Here is a 17,606-nt window from a genome sequence, read left to right as displayed (position 1 = left end):
AATGCTGTGTGTTGCTATTTGCATATAGGATTTTTAATCTTCTTCATTTTATAAGTTACCATGAGGTTTTTTCCCCCAAAAGGTTAGTTTTGAATTAGTAAAGAAACTGTAGCTTGTTATTCTCTGATACCAATTCTTAGGATCAAGTGGCCATTAAGAGATTATAAAACAGTGTTCCAAACATGACTAACATTTTAACAAAATGATTTTTAATTGCATGGGACACAATCCACTAAAATAGCTTTAGGATACTAAAAAGCTTATGTTCCATCATGGACTGAAAATTAGAATTACTTCTTCCTTTAAATACTGTATCAGCAGAACGAGCCTCAATTATTAATTAAATCAATTACGGATTTATACAACTAGAGGTTGAATCTCTGCAACAGTACAGAATGGTTCTTACTACAAGAGCTATGCTATGGGTGGGGCACAGCAATAAACAGCCAATTTTTTTGCCTTTATCAATCTCTACATTAAATATTAAAGAAATATTTAAAGTGACATACTCACATGGTAACAAATTATAAGACATGCAATGTTTTACTGAAATTGTCTAAGACCTAGCTTCGAGGAACACAAATTTATCTACTGGTGAGAGCACGTCTCGAAAAAAATGAGAATGGTGATTGAGGACTGAGTCATCTCCAAAGGTTTTATAGTATCCCGTGTCTCAGTACTGGCTTTTATGCTTCATATCCTTTGATACAGTTCTCCAAATAGAGGACATAAATACCATCCAGGTTTTAAAACATTTTATTTGCATATTAAAAAAATTGTGCATTCCAATAATTAAAATCATTTGAACAAAAAAAAAAAATGGCACTCGATTAACTGCATTTTACAGCTCGCAGGACCTTGGTACAGCTTTGCATTTATTCGTGTGTTACTCTAGTTTACTGTAGTCCCACCCAAGTTCTTCTTTCATCAACATGCAAGCTCTTTCATGCCACCAGGACCAAAGCCAGACAGGCAGAGGGAAAGGCAGCGCCTTCATTCAGTGTCAGTAGTTCTCTCTATTCTTTTGATGTGAAAGGGGCAGTACAGTCATTTTAAACTTTATCCAACCTCTTTGCATCTTACAAAGTTAAACAGCTAAAAGAAGTAAAATAAGAAGGCAATGCTTGTGGAATGTACAGTGCATAATTTGGAAGGGCAGATTTCATTACGATTCACCCGCTTGCTTCTCCTGTTCAATTGCTAAAAAGGGGGGGGGGGGGGGAGGGAACAGAAAAGGAGAGAAAAAAAAATAAAATAAAGATCGAGAACCTGAAATGCATTCACTTGACAATTCCTATCATTTGTAAAAATATATGTGTGCAAAAAAATAAAATATATCGAAACAGAAATGTAAATAATTGTAAATTACGCGCTACTAGGCGGCGGGTTCAGGCTCTGGCTGTCTGGCACAGCCACCGCCGCGTATCCTCCCTCCACCCCGCACCCCCGGCTCCCCCCCCCCCCGCCGCCCCTCTTTGTCTCCTCCCGCCTCCCTCCCTCCCTCCCTTCCTCCCTCCCTTCCCTGCCTCCCTCCCTGCCTCTCCCTGCCTGCCTGCCCTTCCCCGGCGCCTGCCCGCACTCACTTTCTTTTGAAGGCAGCGGGTTTTTCTCTTGCGTCTCTGTCTTCTTCAATTTGGATTTGTCAAATTTCTCGATCTCGGCCATGTCTGGTTTGTCGGACATGTTGGCAGGTGACTCTGCGCGCACAAGGGAAGAGCCCGTTACCCCCGGCAAGGGCGAGGGGCTCCCCCGTTACCCCCCGGCAAAGGGCGAGGGGCTCCCCCGTTACCCCCGAACCCCCCTCCCCCGTTACCCCCCGGCACCCAAAACAGGGAGCCGCGCCCGCCGCGGGAGCCGAACGCTCAACGCATGCCGAAAAGAAGAGGCTTAATCCCCGGCACATTAAAAAAAAAAAAAAACAGTAATAATAATATTATTTTTTTTAAAAAAAGTATTATTTAATCCAGCACCAAAGGCAGCGCAGCTCGCCGCCCGCCGCCGCCGGGGGCAACTCCCAGTATTTGCGCGCTGCGGAGTACAATAGAGGGGAAGCGCCCGCCGCTGGCCGCGTTTTTAACTCGTTAAGAGGAAAATCAATTAGAAAAATAAAGCCCGGGGACGGCAACAAAGCCGGCTTTGCAAAGCTGCACGCCACCGCCCTGCAGCGCCGCGGCCCCCGGACAATAAGCACCCCCAAACAATAGTGTTCCTGCCCTGGACCATAGCCGCCCCCCCCCCCCGCCCCCCCCCCAGCACAATATCCCCCGCGCCCTGCCCTGCCCTGCCGGGGTGCCGGGCAGGGGTTCGTCCTGCCCGAGCTTGGGGACCCCGGAGGGGTGGGGGGGAAGTGGGTGGGGGGGGTCTAGGGTAGGGGGGTGGGGGTGGCGGGACCCACCGGTGTCGCCGCGCGGTGATGCTCAGCCCCGCCGCTCGCTGCTGCCGCCGCTCCGCACGCCAGTATAAAGGGCGCTCGCTGGCGGGGCGGTTTTATCCCCGCGCCTATGCAAATGACGGTGATGTCACCCGCTAAACCATTTTGCCGCTTTCCGCCTTTTTTCTCTTTTTTTTTTTTTTCTCTCCCCCCCCCCCCACCCCCCGCCCCTTCCTTCCCCTCCCTCCGCCGCCCAGCCCTCCCTCCCCCCGCGCACACACAGCTACATACACACACGGACGCACACACACACCCTTAAAGCTGAAAATCGCGCCGGTCCCTGTCCCCGTCCCGGTACCGGTCGGCGGGAGGTACCCCCGGTACGATCCGGGGGGCGAAAGGTGGGGGGGCCCTGCCTCTGGCTCCCCGACCCCCGCCCTGCCTCACCGCACCGGACCTGGGGCGCGTCCGGGGCGCGGGCGGGCAGGGGTAGGAGCGGGGACGGGGGCACAGTGGGACGGGAGGGCAGGGGGGGCAGCGGCACAGGAGGGCCGGTGGACAGGAGGGCCGGGGGGACGTAGGGCAGGGGGGCAGGAAGGCAGGGGCAGGGGGACGGCGGGGACGGGGGGACAGGGGCAGCCGCCGGCGACTTTCCGCAGCGGCGGAGCGCTGTGCTGGGTTTGAGCCGCGGGGTGGTTTTGCTTCAGCTCTCTGTGTGCCCCCTCTCCCGGTTGTGCAATATCAGCTCGGTCATTCTGTCACTCGAATTTCCGCATTTAGAAGGAAAAGACGAAACCCTCGTCCCTTCGGAGCTCCGGGAGCTGTTCCCCCCTTCTCCCCCTCCCCGCTTCCCCTTCCCCCGCTGCAACCCTGCTGCAAGGAGAGAAAAATCCCATTGCTGTCCTTGCAACCCTCCTGCGAGGAAAGAATAAAATCCCACTGCTGTCCTTGCAAGAAAAGGAAGAACGCCCTCCCACCCTGCACGCCCCCAGGCCAGTCCATGCCATGCGGTGGTGCCGGTCCGGCAGACAATGGCTACGGCCAGAAGCCACCTGGCCCTGGCTCCCAGCCCCGCTCCCCAGCAGCGGGTCGCCCCCGGCGAGGCATCCCTCGCCCGGCCCTGGCTTGCCTGCGGCTGAGGGCAGGATGGCCGGGGATGGGGATGGGGATGGACATGGGGATGGGGATGGGGATGGGGATGGACATGGGGATGGGGATGGGGCCAGGTCCGCCGCCTCCCCGCGCTGCCGGGCTCCCCAAGTCCCCACCGGCCGCCTCCGGGAATTCCAACAGCAAACCATCAAAGCAACAAAACCGGCAATCGGTCCTAAAACCGGCGTAATCTAGCTGGAGGGGCAACTGCTGTCGGGTAGGGGGCAGAAAGGGGCGTATGGCACGGGTGACTCTTATTTCTGCATTTACAGCGTTGGGTAGTAAACTGAATTATTCAAGCGAAAGCACAGAAAGATGAAGGGGGGGTGTGTGTATCTGTGCATGTGCGTGTGGCTGAATGACAAGGAGTCGGGGAAATCTCTGCGCCTTTGTCTGGCAGCAGCTCTGCAAGGGAGCGGAGGCACGCTTGCTTTCAGGGTGTGTGGTGGGCCAGGAGCTGGCATGTGGGAATTAACTTAAATTTCTGCTGCTTCTGGGACATCTGTATGGAAAACGTGTAGCGTATTGCTCCTTGCTCCCTGCCCTCCAGCAGGGTATCTGATGCGAGGGTGATTGGTGATGAATTAAAAGCCCCGAGTCACAAATGGTATTAATACATGCAAGGAGAACTGTAAATATGTTTCCATAAATTCCCTGGGGATGCTGCTTCCTCTGTTTCATGGCTATCCTCTCCCCCTTGGCTGGCCATTTTTCATAACATTTCCAGAGCTGTAATTTCAAGGGGGTGAAATCTTGTCCCCACAGCAATCCCAATACTTGCAATAGTGAACCGGGATTTCCAGTCGGCCCAGAGTCTTCCTAAAGCCCAGCTCCTTCACATTTGGAGGTGTGGTGTATAAAGTTTGGTTTATTTCTCTAGTTCATGAGCACCTCCAAAATGAAGATGAATGCAGTATAGCACTGAGACCGGTGGTGTGAACTGAGTATTCCTATGAGCCAGGGACTGTGCGAGACTGGAGGCCAAAGGAATCTCTTCGGAAAGAAATGGCAAGGAATATACCATATGATTTGAGAATACTTACAGATTTTCATAATAACAGTATTAAAAGCATTCCCGAGGGATCTTCTATGTTGAATACCAGCTAACTCTGCTAGCTTTTGAGCAAGTTCTGTAAAATGAGTTTATGGCCTTTTACTGCTTCAATGCTTTTGAGCATCGAACCTCGCAACTAAGAATTGTGAAATTTCACTGACGATCAGTTCATCAGCATCCCCAATGATGTTACAGCCTCAGACTTTTCAGTTTCACCAAAGACTTTTTGGCTTCTTAAGCGAGGTTACATTTAATATAAATATTTTTTAGGATTTTTCTCCTCTGTGGCTACCGTAGTCATTCATCCATGTATATGAGCAAATCAGTGTGCTCCTGACCTGAGTGTGGGAAATGCACTCCTGAAATTAAAAAACAGTGAATGTTTGTGGAACTTGGGTCTGATTTGTCAGAAGCTGCTTGTCCAGTAGCCGAACTGCCTTCTTTCGTTTCTGCTTGTTTTGGGACAGAGCCCCAGATCCCTTAAATCAGTGTTAACCCACAGCCTTAGATGGAGCTTTGCAGCTGTGTGCAACCAGGCCCCTGTGTTGAGTTTAGATTCAATTACGGTTCTGAGAGACGGAGACAAATACAAGATTTACGTTTTTGCTGCTTCTCTGCCTTCCTATACCTCCTTTCTGGTGGATTAAGACTGAGATAGTCATAGTATCTTAGAAATGTCACATATACTTACCACGTATGTGAAGCCAGTATTGTTCCAGTGAAGCAAAATGAGGGAGCTGCTTTTTGGTGGCAGGACATAAGCTAATTTCTTGAAAAGTAAATCCTCTTTATAGCAGTTTGTAGTAGTGGTATAGCTACAGAAATTGCCTATTTCCATGTCCTTTTATGTTTGCCTCTTTTTGTTGCTATTTGGAGAATGCGAGGAAGGTACGTGTTCATACAAGACTGCCCCATGTCACGGAACTTCTGGGGATAACAAACTCCCAAGCACACTTGGATGGGGCAGAGCTAACATCCTCAATAAATGTCCTAGGCCACATGATGCAAAGGACAGCTAGCTTAGGACTTCTTATTTCAGATATTGATAAGCTGCTCTTTTTTTTTTTTTATTGCTTTATTGGGTTTTACATCAGCAGTTTCTTATCGTGATTATTTAAAAAAATTTCAGTCAACAACTATTTGGTGGTGTGGTACCCACCCACCCCCCGCTAGATGTGCGCTCTCTCGGGCATTTGCATGTTAAAGGAGAGCACTTTTCAGCACATTGCTGATCCCATTTGCAAGAAGGAAATTGGACCCTCACTAACATAGTTTTCAGCTGACACCTCTGAGGGTTTGAACTAGAGCAAGGCTGCAAGTTCTTTCTTGCCTTCTAGGAAATTCACCTAGTAGGAAAGGTAGTAAGTGGCAGACCATGGTTCTTGCATCTCCTTTGTGTGTCCGCCTTGGAAGCCTTGTAAAATACATGAACGCTCCTTTTCCAGGTAAGTATGTACTGCTCTCGTTGGCGAAAATGTCATGATAAAAAACTTGCTGAAGGCCGTGCAGTGGGGGCTTAATCAGATATTAACAGATGTCAGTGAAAGTGTCTGTATCTCAAATGGACTTCACTGGGCTTTTCCTTGAGCTCTGTTTGAAGAATGTTTTGAAACATGATGAGGAGCACAAACCTTCTAACCTTATGCTAATTCTGCCATAGAGTCTATGCATTTATTAAAAAAAAAAAAAGAAAAGTAATTAGGGGAACATGAAATGTCTGCGATAAAGCACCCGCGATTAATTCCCATTTCAGCTTATTATTCATAGGCACATCAGACGACTAGTAAGATAAAAATAAACTCTGTATGTAAATTTCTCGATCATATGGAAAATAAATTAAAGGAAGAGAAGCCAAGTGATTGTTTTCCAGGTCTCAGTTTCACATGTGAAATCTTCTTTTCACAGGCTTGACTCTCTGAGAGGGAATTCTCTCTCTCACTCCATATACCGCTGGAGGAAACAGGGGCTGGCAGTGATCCGAAAGGAAGAGACAATCAATCAATCCCTTTGGGCAGTTTCTTGGTGCACTGCCTCCCTGCCAGCAGCAGAAGGGTGTTGGCGGTGACATCAGGGTTTGGGTGGTCAGTTGTTCAAACGTCAGAGCGCAATATTTGTGGTGTGTCACATCCCACCAAAGGGGGGAAAAAAAAAAAAAGGGTAATGGATTCGTGGAGCAACCTGTTTAAAATAAGACCCTTCCCATCCCCTCCTCAGCTTAATTTCAGAAGAGGAATTGCAAAATGCTGGACAGATTCTGGAACTAATTGGCTTTACAAGTAGCGGCATTTCCTTTTTCACGTAGGGAACTTTCCTTTCTTTTTTTACAATGGGAACTTTGCAACAGGTCGTGACTTTAAGAAAGTAGTGGTTGTGGGAGAGGAGAAGCCAGGCTGGGAAGCTCAGGTTGCTGCAGGGGAAGCCGAATACCCTGGAATAGCAGATGCTCCTCTCCCACACCAATCTGCCTGGCTCTGCTTTCCCTGCCTGCCTTATACCCGTAAACAATACAGGAAGAGCATTGAGCCTGTCTTTTAATGCATGCAGAAAGCTGTGGCAAAGCAACAGTTTGGAAGGTAGGCTGTTTGACACTCTGCCTGCACACAGTCAATGACAAAGCAAAGAAGATGAGGCCTTCATCTGCGGTTTCCAGCTTTTGAGGGATGCTAAGAATTTATTGTCATCCTCTTCTGAAATTTCAGTAAATGGAGAGGAAGCAAGAGAAGTGTGTTTCCAACTTTGAGAAAGGTACCTCTAAGTTTGCAGGGAACCAGCAAGCTTTTAGTTATTTGTCTTGTGCATTTTACGCAGAGAATATTTTGCAAAGCTCTGTGAAGTAAAAGAGTCCAAACTACCTCTTTTGGCTGAAGTTCCTTGTTGCCAGATGCGTGTGCAAACACTAGGTTTAAAAGCTCTGTCTAGAAACAGTGGTTGCTTTGCAAAGCAAGTGAGAGAACTGAAAACAATACCCTAGCACATCTCCCGCCTGAGGAAGGCATCTCTGTGCCAAATTTTCACAGGTGCTTGTCATCACTTTCTGAATTTTGCTGCAACTTTTCTTCCTTCTCGCTTATATGAGTAAAAACAATAATTTTGAAAGTGTGTAAGTGACAACATCAGCATAATGCATCACAAAAGCATGATGAATCATTTCTCCTGGTGCAACTCAGCAACCCCTTGATCCTCCAACGTTAGGCTTCTCTTGAGTAAAACTGCAAATTATATGGCCTGTGCATGGGTGTCAACAGAGATTACAAACAGAAATCTCAGGCAAATGGAGAGACCAGATTTTTATGTTACCATTGAATATGGGTTTCTTTCAATGCAAAGATAAAGCTAGATATACATGCAAAATACTGTGGTCTCTATTCAACGTACAAACAGGTCCATATGTACAAAAGACAAGGCGGCCATTCTTATCGGAATTCCATTGAAAAAGGGATGACCAAAGTAAACACGCAGAATGAAACAGTGACTAATAGCGTCAAACCGCCCAGGCTATTGTATGGGCTTTGGCAGTCCCTTTGGGGATCGCCAATCCACTTGCTCATAAGAAAGAGCCCAGAGATAGGGAAATACCCATCAGTGAACATCCCCAGGATGCCCATGCTATGTCCTGTACTCACGGATGAGTTGCAGAGCAACAAAATGTACCTGACATCACTAATGAGGCAAATTATGTTCTTCCAACAGTGGGGTTCCCTCCCTCCAGAGCTGACATTCTCATGACATAACTTGACGGGATACAGAAGAGTAGCGTAAGCCACTATGCATGAGCATACAGCAGGATTAGTTTATTTAGCTTGGAAAATAGCGCTGCCTTTGAGGCCACACCTGTGCTACGTGCCCCGTACATGGCTATCTCTGAGCTGGCTTTAAACTAGTGGCAACTTGGATCTCGCCCCACATTTATTGCTTTGTGTTGATTTTCCTGGGTGGATTTTACCACTTGTGCTGAGTGCTGCTAGCCGTATCCGAGGCCTTCGCTTTAACACAATCTTAAGCATATTCAGCTATCAAGTTCCTTTGTGTTTTCGGCTCCCCAAACCCATGCAAGTGCAACAAACTATTGTCTTTTGTAAAACTGTAGGCAGGCAAGATTTTTCAAAGTTTATGTGTGGGTTTATCAATATAATCTATCTATTTGTTTTTCTCCACCACTCCCTTCTTAATTTAATTTATTTTTAGGGGGAAAAAAAAAGAAGAAGAAACTAAGCTTGCCACCCAACCAGATGTAGGAATGGCTAGGAGGTCAGCTCAAAACCTGACTCGCCTCCTTGACATTTGAGCTTTCACCAGGGTAAGGAGTGAATGATGGAGCTGTTGGGGTAAAGCACATGCAGTCATTTAAACTTTATTGACATGATACTTTTTTCACAGTGCCAGTTTGTAAAAAGCAAGGGAGAAGAAGTGCTTCTTGTGGCTGCCACAGCCACGGATTTAGTTGCCTCTGGTGTCCTCCACAAGTGGCAGGGACTAGGAGTGTGTGTGTGTTGAGGAGGGTTACCTTCTGGAGGGTGACAGGCACAGCTCTCGCAGCGTGAAGGCTTCATCACCCCACCAACGTGTGTGACAGAAAAGGTTTTCCTGGCACCCACACAGCTCCTGGAACTTTCAAGTCTTTCGCCCTCACATTCTCTTCCAAGGTGGAGGGTTACAACGTCTGAGTGCAAACAGAGATGGGGCATGGGAGGGATATCTGCTGAAGCAAAGTCACCCACACGGGACATGTGGGCTGAAAAGCATCCCGTGCTTGGTAGGCATTTAGGATTTTCCCAGGCTTGTCTATGTCTCACTTTTTCGAACAATCTCACCTTGACTAGGATTACTGTTGGGGCAATTAAGGCAGGCGGGCAGGGGGCTCAGGAAAGCTCCACTTTGCCCATAGGTGTTGTTCCACACAGAAGGGTATGGACCAGTGCTAGAGGTTAAAGATTGATGAAGCTTGTGATTTTTGCGTTTAAAGTACCAGGCTTAGAGAAATGCATGCAAGGACACGGTCACTGGCAGGAAAAAATAGTGACAGGGACAGATGGAGCAGAGTCCACTTTTCCTTGCAGGAAGAAGAGTCTTCAGAGTTACTCACAGTTGCTGGTCATAGCAGGGTCTGTGGCATCTGCTCACTCGAGTGTCACCTCTGTTGCTCATTATCACTAGGTACAAGTTTGTTTATGTCTAACAGAAACAAAAGCATTCCCTGGCATGTTTTAAGGTTGGTAGGAAGTTACTGCACACATGCACAGGAAGAACAACAATGGTAACACTAATACGTATTTGATGTAGTGGGATTACTGCCAAAACATGTCACTGCAGGCAGGCAGAGCTCATTTCTGCAGAGAGGTGTATAGCGACTTTGCACCTGAATGCAAACAATCATGCAGGAGCAGAAAGAGCAAAAATACATAGGTTCCAATTTTTTGGTTCATGGGTATTTTGCTACCGATAGTAATAAGGGTGGGATTGAGTTCAACTTCCATTTATTGCAGTTATTCGATGTGCCTTAAACAGAATGGAGATGAAACCAGGGATGGTATCAAACTTCCCAAAAGGAACACATCTCAACTTATATGCATAGCCTCTTTATCTCCTGCTGATTGGTCTCCTACACTTATGATGTAAGTTTTATTTCACAGTTTCAGTCTTGATAAAATGAGAGTCATGGGATGAAAAAGAAGAGCAGCTCTATAGATTGAACTAGATGTGAAAGTTGGTTGTCTCTCCCCATAAATCAGGTATGTGTGCAGACCCCGTGCTGTTCAAGCGGAGTTTTGTCCACTAGTAACGAACTGCTGCCACCAGTGGGCTGCGCTTTGTATTGACGCACACTTTTAATGCTACGCATCTGCGATACTTGTAATAATAGCCAAAGTATTCCAAGACTCCAGGTCTAAAATGAAGCCACACTCGCACAAGACAGTTGCAGGGAGCCATATACTGGAAAAAAAATTTCATGTCTGTCTCCGCAATACACACCAAGCATAGACGGTACTCTCTTGGTTTAGACACAGTCGTGAATTCCACAGGAGAGAATTTTCTCCTGATAAACTTCACACATCTGCTAGTGATAGTCCTCCCACACTGGCACACTTTGCAAAAATGTGACTGTATATGTATAAATTGTAGGGATCAATTTTTTACTGGTGATTGCCATGGTTTTGCACAGATCAGACATCAGTCTTCAAGGAAACACAAGATTTAGGTATGGAAGGGCAACTTCATCAGAAAAGATACATACATGGCCTGAAACAGACACATGAGCTACAGAACCTTCGAGTACCCAGTGTCTCGTTCTTCACTAAGTTTATCAAAGATCTAGAAACAAAATCACTTGAGAATACCTTAGTGCAGGGAATCACACACTAGGAAGCCTGATGCCTCAAAAATGTCATTGTTTCCACCATTTCTCTGAAAATGTGGCCAGAGATTGTGGTGATGAGAATCCTTAAATACATGTCTATGTACCTACAACACACACACATGTATATAATATGTAACATGTAACATATAATATGATATTTGATATATGGTGTATGATATACGATATGCAGCATATAACATGCAGTGTAACAAACATGACATTGCATTATATAATGTAATACAATATTGTAGTATGTGTATAATGTTCTACTACATTATGGTATATTGGCTCCATGCTTTTTGGTTATATTTCTTAGCCTGAGGGTGATTCAGATTAACACCTTTTATCTTGCTGAAAAATATCCTCCCCAGGCAGTAATGGTTCATGTAGCGTGTCCAGTTTACACTCCACTAAAATGAAAACAAAGCAGCAGAGCAATGAAGAATCGTTCCTATTTGGACACATCACCGACAGAGGCAAAACTGTTTAAGAGGGCAAATTCAGGCTCCTCAGCCAAAATGGATTTCTTGGAAAGATTCATCATCCTGTAGCACCCCATCCCTCCTGAGCACTGAGTGCTGCAGTATCTGCTGCCATTTGCAGGACAAAAGTACAGCCCAGTGTCCGCTCAACTCTCCCATCGCATTCCAGGAGCATTCACCCTGCCACAAATTCTCACCCATTAAAAGTTGATATTGAATTGAAACAGACCAGACAGTGGGTTCACATACAAACTTAATCTTCAAATGCAGTTTACTACTATCACCGTCTTTTCTACAAAGTTAAAAAATCTTACATTTGCTTGAAGTTCTTTAAGGCAATAAGGCACTAGAATGCTGTAAAAGTGGGATGGTTTTCCTGATGAGTGAGTGATGCTTTACATTGGTCTAAAGCAACTCTCTCCTGCTGACGTTTGGACAGAATCCTAGCAAGAGCTTCATTTATCACTCGCTGGTGAGTAAAACAGCTGCTCCGATTCCTGCAGTGAGTCTAAACACATCATTTTGTTTTGTGTTTGCAACTCCAACACACTGTCATGAGGAAGGCTCTGAGCATTAAGAAAATACTGCTAATAATTAGGTAGTATGTTCCTTTTCTAAAATTCCCTAATATGAGGAAACTAAAATTATATAGCCTCTCCCAGAATAATATAAGGTTGTCAGAAAAATAAGAATGCAACTTTATTGCTAGCAGCAGGAGGATATTCTGTTGGCCATCGGAATGAATCCACAGAGTACTTCAACAAGAAACAAAAGATTTTGTTGGTGTTTGGTCAAACATCTTTCTTCAGCCCATATTACTGGGCATAATTGCTTCAGCATCCTCTAACCGTCTACAGTATATGGGCTTCCAACCCCATGGTTGTGTGCTCCATAAATAGCTTTCTTTGGATTTGCTGACTTTGCAGGCAGCTGCTGTTCACACAATACGTGGAAAATGAGATAATTTATTTTGAAGGTGAAACAAAGATTTTGAAGACTAATTTTTTTCCATTTTTTAAAAAGTGAAAAACAACAAAGCCAAAGATGAAACCCTACTATTTGCGGATTTTCTTTCTTCCTAATGGGAGGAAGAAGAGCAAGGAGTGCGAAGGGAATCAGTCAAGAGGAAATGCTGAGGCTTTTCAGTTTCCTGTTCTTGGTGAGAATCAGAGACCCAATGATGGGGAATCTGCAGCTGGGGAGAGGGGCACTCATTATCAATTTAATTTGCAATACTGTAAGTCAGTAAGTCACCCCAAAAGCTTTGAAGAAGCGGGTGCTAGGAATCCACATAATCTCATCACAGTCAGCTGCTGGGCAAGTACTTTTGTGGGTACACAGCACTCCATACGTTTTATTTAATTTAAGGTTTATATGCATTTATTAGCTGAATTACAATTGGAGTTTCAACATATGCTCAGAAAATATTCTATGATGTGTGAGTGTTGCTTCTGGAAAATATTAAGCTGTTGCTTCCTAGCACATTACAATAGGAGAACTAGTAGAGCAGAGGATAAAAGAGAATTGGTAACTACTTTATGTTTAAAAAAAGCTTATGGGAGAGAACTCTTATGGGGACTCTGAACTCAGATAGAGAGGCAAAAATAGTGCCATAGATTAGAAACGCAAGGGAAAACAGGCTGGAGGTAAATAATCAGGTCCAAGCACTGTAAGTGATCAAGATGGGACAATTGCAAGGATCCATACAAAGACTGCATAGTGGATGCTTCCACATCCATTATTGATGTGGGAACGCCCCTGTCCTTTGGAGTGAAGCATGAGGCTTTATATTCCTTCAGGAGAACAGAAGAACATAACTGTACACTTATTTCATAACCTTTCTTGTGAGTCTTACCAAGCTCTTCTCCTCAATATCTTGTGACAAGAACTCCCAAAGTTAATTTTTACTTGTGTAAGAAATATTTTTGCTAACTGCAGGTGCACGGCGTTTCACTCTCACTGGAGATCCACTTTTGTTGCATGAGGGCAAAGTGATAAACAGATATCCCCAGTTATTCCTTTTCCTCTATGTGTCATTCATTTCCTTTATGAAATCTTCACCAGGAAGCTTTTTCTTATCCTCCTTTGAGAGTAACCATGTGCGGCCCAATCAGGTTCCTTTCAGACAGACATTTGTCATGGCTTTCGAGACTGTCTCTCTTTCTGTGTGGTGCCTCTATTTGCTAGGCAGAGAATGGAGGGAAGCACAGTGACCACCCTTCAGTCACAGCTCTGGGGTGACTTACTCGTCTAGTCAGCGTGATATTATTGCTATTGAATGCTAAGGCAGTTGTCCCAGGTGACAGTAAACTGGTCATTTATTTTATGGCATGCAGAGGATTTCAGATTTATTGCTTGCTATTGTATTGCTCGTATGCTCCCGTGTGCTGTTTCCCTTTTCTGAGTGTAAGACAGCAGAGCTCCTGAATGAGGTGGGGAAAGGCAGCAAGTGGTCTTTCTTGCTGCAGACTATCAAAACCCCCATGTTTCTCCTCTCCTCTCCTCTCCTCTCCTCTCCTCTCCTCTCCTCTCCTCTCCTCTCCTCTCCTCTCCTCTCCTCTCCTCTCCTCTCCTCTCCTCTCCTCTCCTCTCCTCTCCTCTCCTCTCCTCTCCTCTCCTCTCCTCTCCTCTCCTCTCCCCTCCCCTCCCCTCCCCTCCCCTCCCCTCCCCTCCCCTCCTCTCCCCTCCCCTCCTCTCCCCTCCTCTCCTCTCCTCTCCTCTCCTCTCCTCTCCTCTCCTCTCCTCTCCTCTCCTCTCCTCTCCTCTCCTCTCCTCCCTTCAAGTGGATGAGCAGAACAACCAGTCCTCTTGCCTTGCATGCATCCGCGTTTGTTTTTTGCCTGCCCTAAAATCATGCTTTTAATGGTAATGACTAATAAGCAAAACACCATCAGGGAGAAACGAAATAACACCAAGTGGGCATTTGCAAGGGATACTACTTTGCTGAGGTAAGGCCGAGTGGAGTTGTGCATGAGTTGTATTAATGCACTTACGAATAGATAGCTCAAAATGAGCTATCCTATGCCATTATGAAATGCTTTGGGCAATTTTTTGGAGCTCAGCAGTTTGATTAGCCTTTTCCTTTTATACCTGGAACTAGCCACAGACAAAGAAATCACATATGGGACTGCTCTTTTTATTTCAGCTGTTGAGTCTGTGAGTCTTCTTTCTGACAGCTAAAGCCCCTTTTGAAATCAGGGAAGGACAACATAAAAAGTCAGCCAGCATAAGAAGTCATTTATGCTTATTAATCTGGGTAGTTGCCCATCTGCACCCAGCGTCCATAGAAACTCACCTTGAATTTAAAACCTTAAAAGCATCCATTATTTCTTTTGCACAAGCGACGGTATGCTATGGATAATTTCTAAATTAGTATTCCATTAGCATTAGCCTTTGTCCTGTAGTTTGGTGCCAAAACAGGTCAATTTTGTGGCCATCCCCCTGTTACTACCAGACTATAAGGAAGGCTGAGGGGGCTTGATATCAGCTGAGATGGGGGGATCAGAGATGACTTTTGATAGTTCTAGTCAAAACTGTCTTGGGGAGAGAAAGCTACTGTGTGTTTTCAATTGATGGGCAAAGGAAAGAAATGAAAGAAAAAGGAGGTGCTGGTAATGGAGAAAGAATGAAGCATAAAGTGAGACTGATCAGACTCCCTCAGAGAATGGATTAATTGTTTTCTGACACAAATTTTTGGCCCAAGCCTTTTTTCGGGCAAGAATTCAAGAGACACTTGGTATAAATGGGAATTTGGGATAATTTTTCTCTCAGCATCTTAAATAGTTTATATAAATCTGCCACTTTTCAAATGATGTATTAAAGTACTCTCGTGGTTTCTTAATATCAATATTCCTCTGAGATTTTACAAATACATCAGCAGCATTAGATGGATGAAATCCAGTCTGCTGGAATTCAGATGCCCAACGTGGGCAATGCTTCACTGAAAATTTGATTATGCAGCCTGAAGAGCAGAGGTAAAAAAACCAAGTCTGCCTTAATGTCGCTGCCATACTTGTCCTGAAGCCTACGATGGGCTGCTTGGGAAGCCTGCAGGGGAAGATGCGGTCTGCTCGTAATCATGTTTCCTGGTTGTGACTATGGAGGGACCAGAGGCATTTTCCACAGGTGGTTCATTCCCCCACTCCTTCCACTGGTGCTGAGGAGGATGCTGAGCACCCCTGTCCCCCACTCACGATGTCCCCTGGCCCTTTGCAGAGCAGAGGTGCAGCATGTGTTGGTGCCTTGTGCCTGCTTTTTGCACCGTGGTTTCCAAAGATGTGTCAGCCTCTGGGTAGATGGAGCTACTCGGTCCCTGTGTGGTTAAAATTTTACTCTAACATCCCAGAAGACCACGTTAAACCTGATGTGCACCTCTCACCCAGACCATGGTGGGATAGAAACAAGCATGAGTGCAAGGGTTAGGACAAGGGGCAAGAAGGGGCCTGGCTTGAAACCACAGGATCTCCCATTTCCCATATAATTGCTGTACCTCCTAGGACTTTTCTCACAAGATTGTTGGTCCTATTCCCTACCCCTCCCTCATTTAGTTGGTGAGGACTGTCTGCCTTAACATGGGTCATGACAGAGAAATAAGTACCCACCTTCACGAAACAAAAACTTCTGAGCAAATATGAGTGGCTAAAACTTAAGCCCCCCCCTAAGAAATTTTAAGGTAAACAAGAAAACACTTTATGCCTTTGGGTGCCAAAAGGTAAACTGTCCCAAGGACTTAATCACATTAATTTAGACAGATGAAGACAGGAGTGGAGTTCAAGCTAAGGGAAGATTGGGTTAGACAGTGTGACTGACATAAATGTATTCCAGCTGAGTCATTCTGATGAAATTTGACTTAAAATATTTATGGAGCAAATCAAAGCAATGACTTAGGCATAGGGGATTCTTCAAAGAATGTGAAAAGACAGGAGAGGTCTCTGAAAAGCAGTGAACGTCAAAGACCATACCCATTTTTAAATGGTGGGATACAGAAAAACACCAGATTATGGACTCGGCGGCCTAACTTCAAACCTCAAAAAAAAAATTAAGTACCCAGAAGATAATGTCATGATAAAGAAACTACCAACAGGGATTCGAACCAGTCCAATTTCTTTCTTTCAATAAGGGGAAAACAATAGGTGTAAAACATCCTGACTCCACTACGGCCCCTAAGACCCCTCCTGTGTCATGTTCTCATAAGCAAAGTGAGGAAATAGAGCCAGGAGGGGAAATCCATATGAAACATGTCCACTAAGAGGAAGAATCAGCAATCGCTTCCCCACCAAGGTGAGAGGTGTTTTGAGAGGGGGAATTTTTATTAGCAGCGTGGAGGACACAGTCTTTTTCAAAAGAACAGAAGTGGCGTGGAAACCTTAGTCTCACTTGCAGAAATAATGGGCTGTCTCTGATTGCCCTAACTGCTGTTGAAAGCATCGCAGAGGGTGCGAGTCATCCTACCTAAAGTCAATCTGCAGCTGTAGCCCAGGCCTTTCCCACAATCAGTGCAACGGCGTCTCTTGGGTGATTCATCCCATCCAAGGACAGAGGTTAGGGATGAGGGAAATGAATCACTCCCCAGAGTTTCCTCTCCCCGACATCCCATTGACTGTAGGAGGGTATAAAAGGACTACCTTACAGTAGCCACTTAACTTTTAAATAGTTAATATTAGGTGAGGAGGGTCTTTAGTACCCACCTAATTACCCAGATTCTCAGAGATAGTTGGGTACTTAATTTACTTTAAAGTAGACACTAAGCAGAAATGATAACTCGACTTGAGATCAGTTGACTAAGTGATGAGGGTCCCACATGAAAGGGGGTATATGGGGATCTTAAGACTCTTGCCTGTTCCTGTATTTTCCAGGTAAATCACTGGGCTCACTGAGGGCTCTGGATACAGTAGAGAGGCAGGATCATCTTATCATCTGATAATTTTAGTTATCAGCCATTCAAACGGAAGTATGAAACTTCGTGTGTAAGACTGACTCACAGTCCGTGCAGTATTACTGAGTGGAAAGGAGTACAATTTGCACGAATAAATCAATGTGGTTAATGCTGATCCTCTGCCTCGAACACTCTCTTCCCACATAGGCCACAATGATGTTAATGGAAGCCTTTTTTGTGAAACGAAGACCCACAAATTGTATCTTAACAGATATAATCCTTGAATGGAAATACTTCTTTATGCCTTTGCAGACATT

General features: G+C 45.4%; 1 protein-coding gene across 1 annotated transcript; it reads right to left on the bottom strand.

The window, feature by feature from the left end:
• Positions 1-740: 740 nt before the first annotated feature.
• TMSB4X (thymosin beta 4 X-linked) lies at positions 741-2,517 on the bottom strand. The gene is made up of 3 exons (XM_054187861.1): positions 2,396-2,517; positions 1,584-1,697; positions 741-1,200 (listed from the first exon to the last, which is right to left on the bottom strand). Exons 2-3 carry the CDS (start codon positions 1,681-1,683, stop codon positions 1,166-1,168), a joined length of 135 nt encoding a protein of 44 aa, XP_054043836.1. The 5' UTR covers positions 1,684-1,697; positions 2,396-2,517; the 3' UTR covers positions 741-1,165.
• Between the last annotated feature and the right edge of the window lie 15,089 nt (positions 2,518-17,606).

Source organism: Rissa tridactyla, chromosome 1, assembly GCF_028500815.1.
Source record: "Rissa tridactyla isolate bRisTri1 chromosome 1, bRisTri1.patW.cur.20221130, whole genome shotgun sequence".
NCBI lineage: Eukaryota > Metazoa > Chordata > Aves > Charadriiformes > Laridae > Rissa > Rissa tridactyla.
The sequence above is the reverse complement of the archived record's forward strand: the minus strand, read 5'-3'. Positions and strand labels throughout refer to the sequence as shown.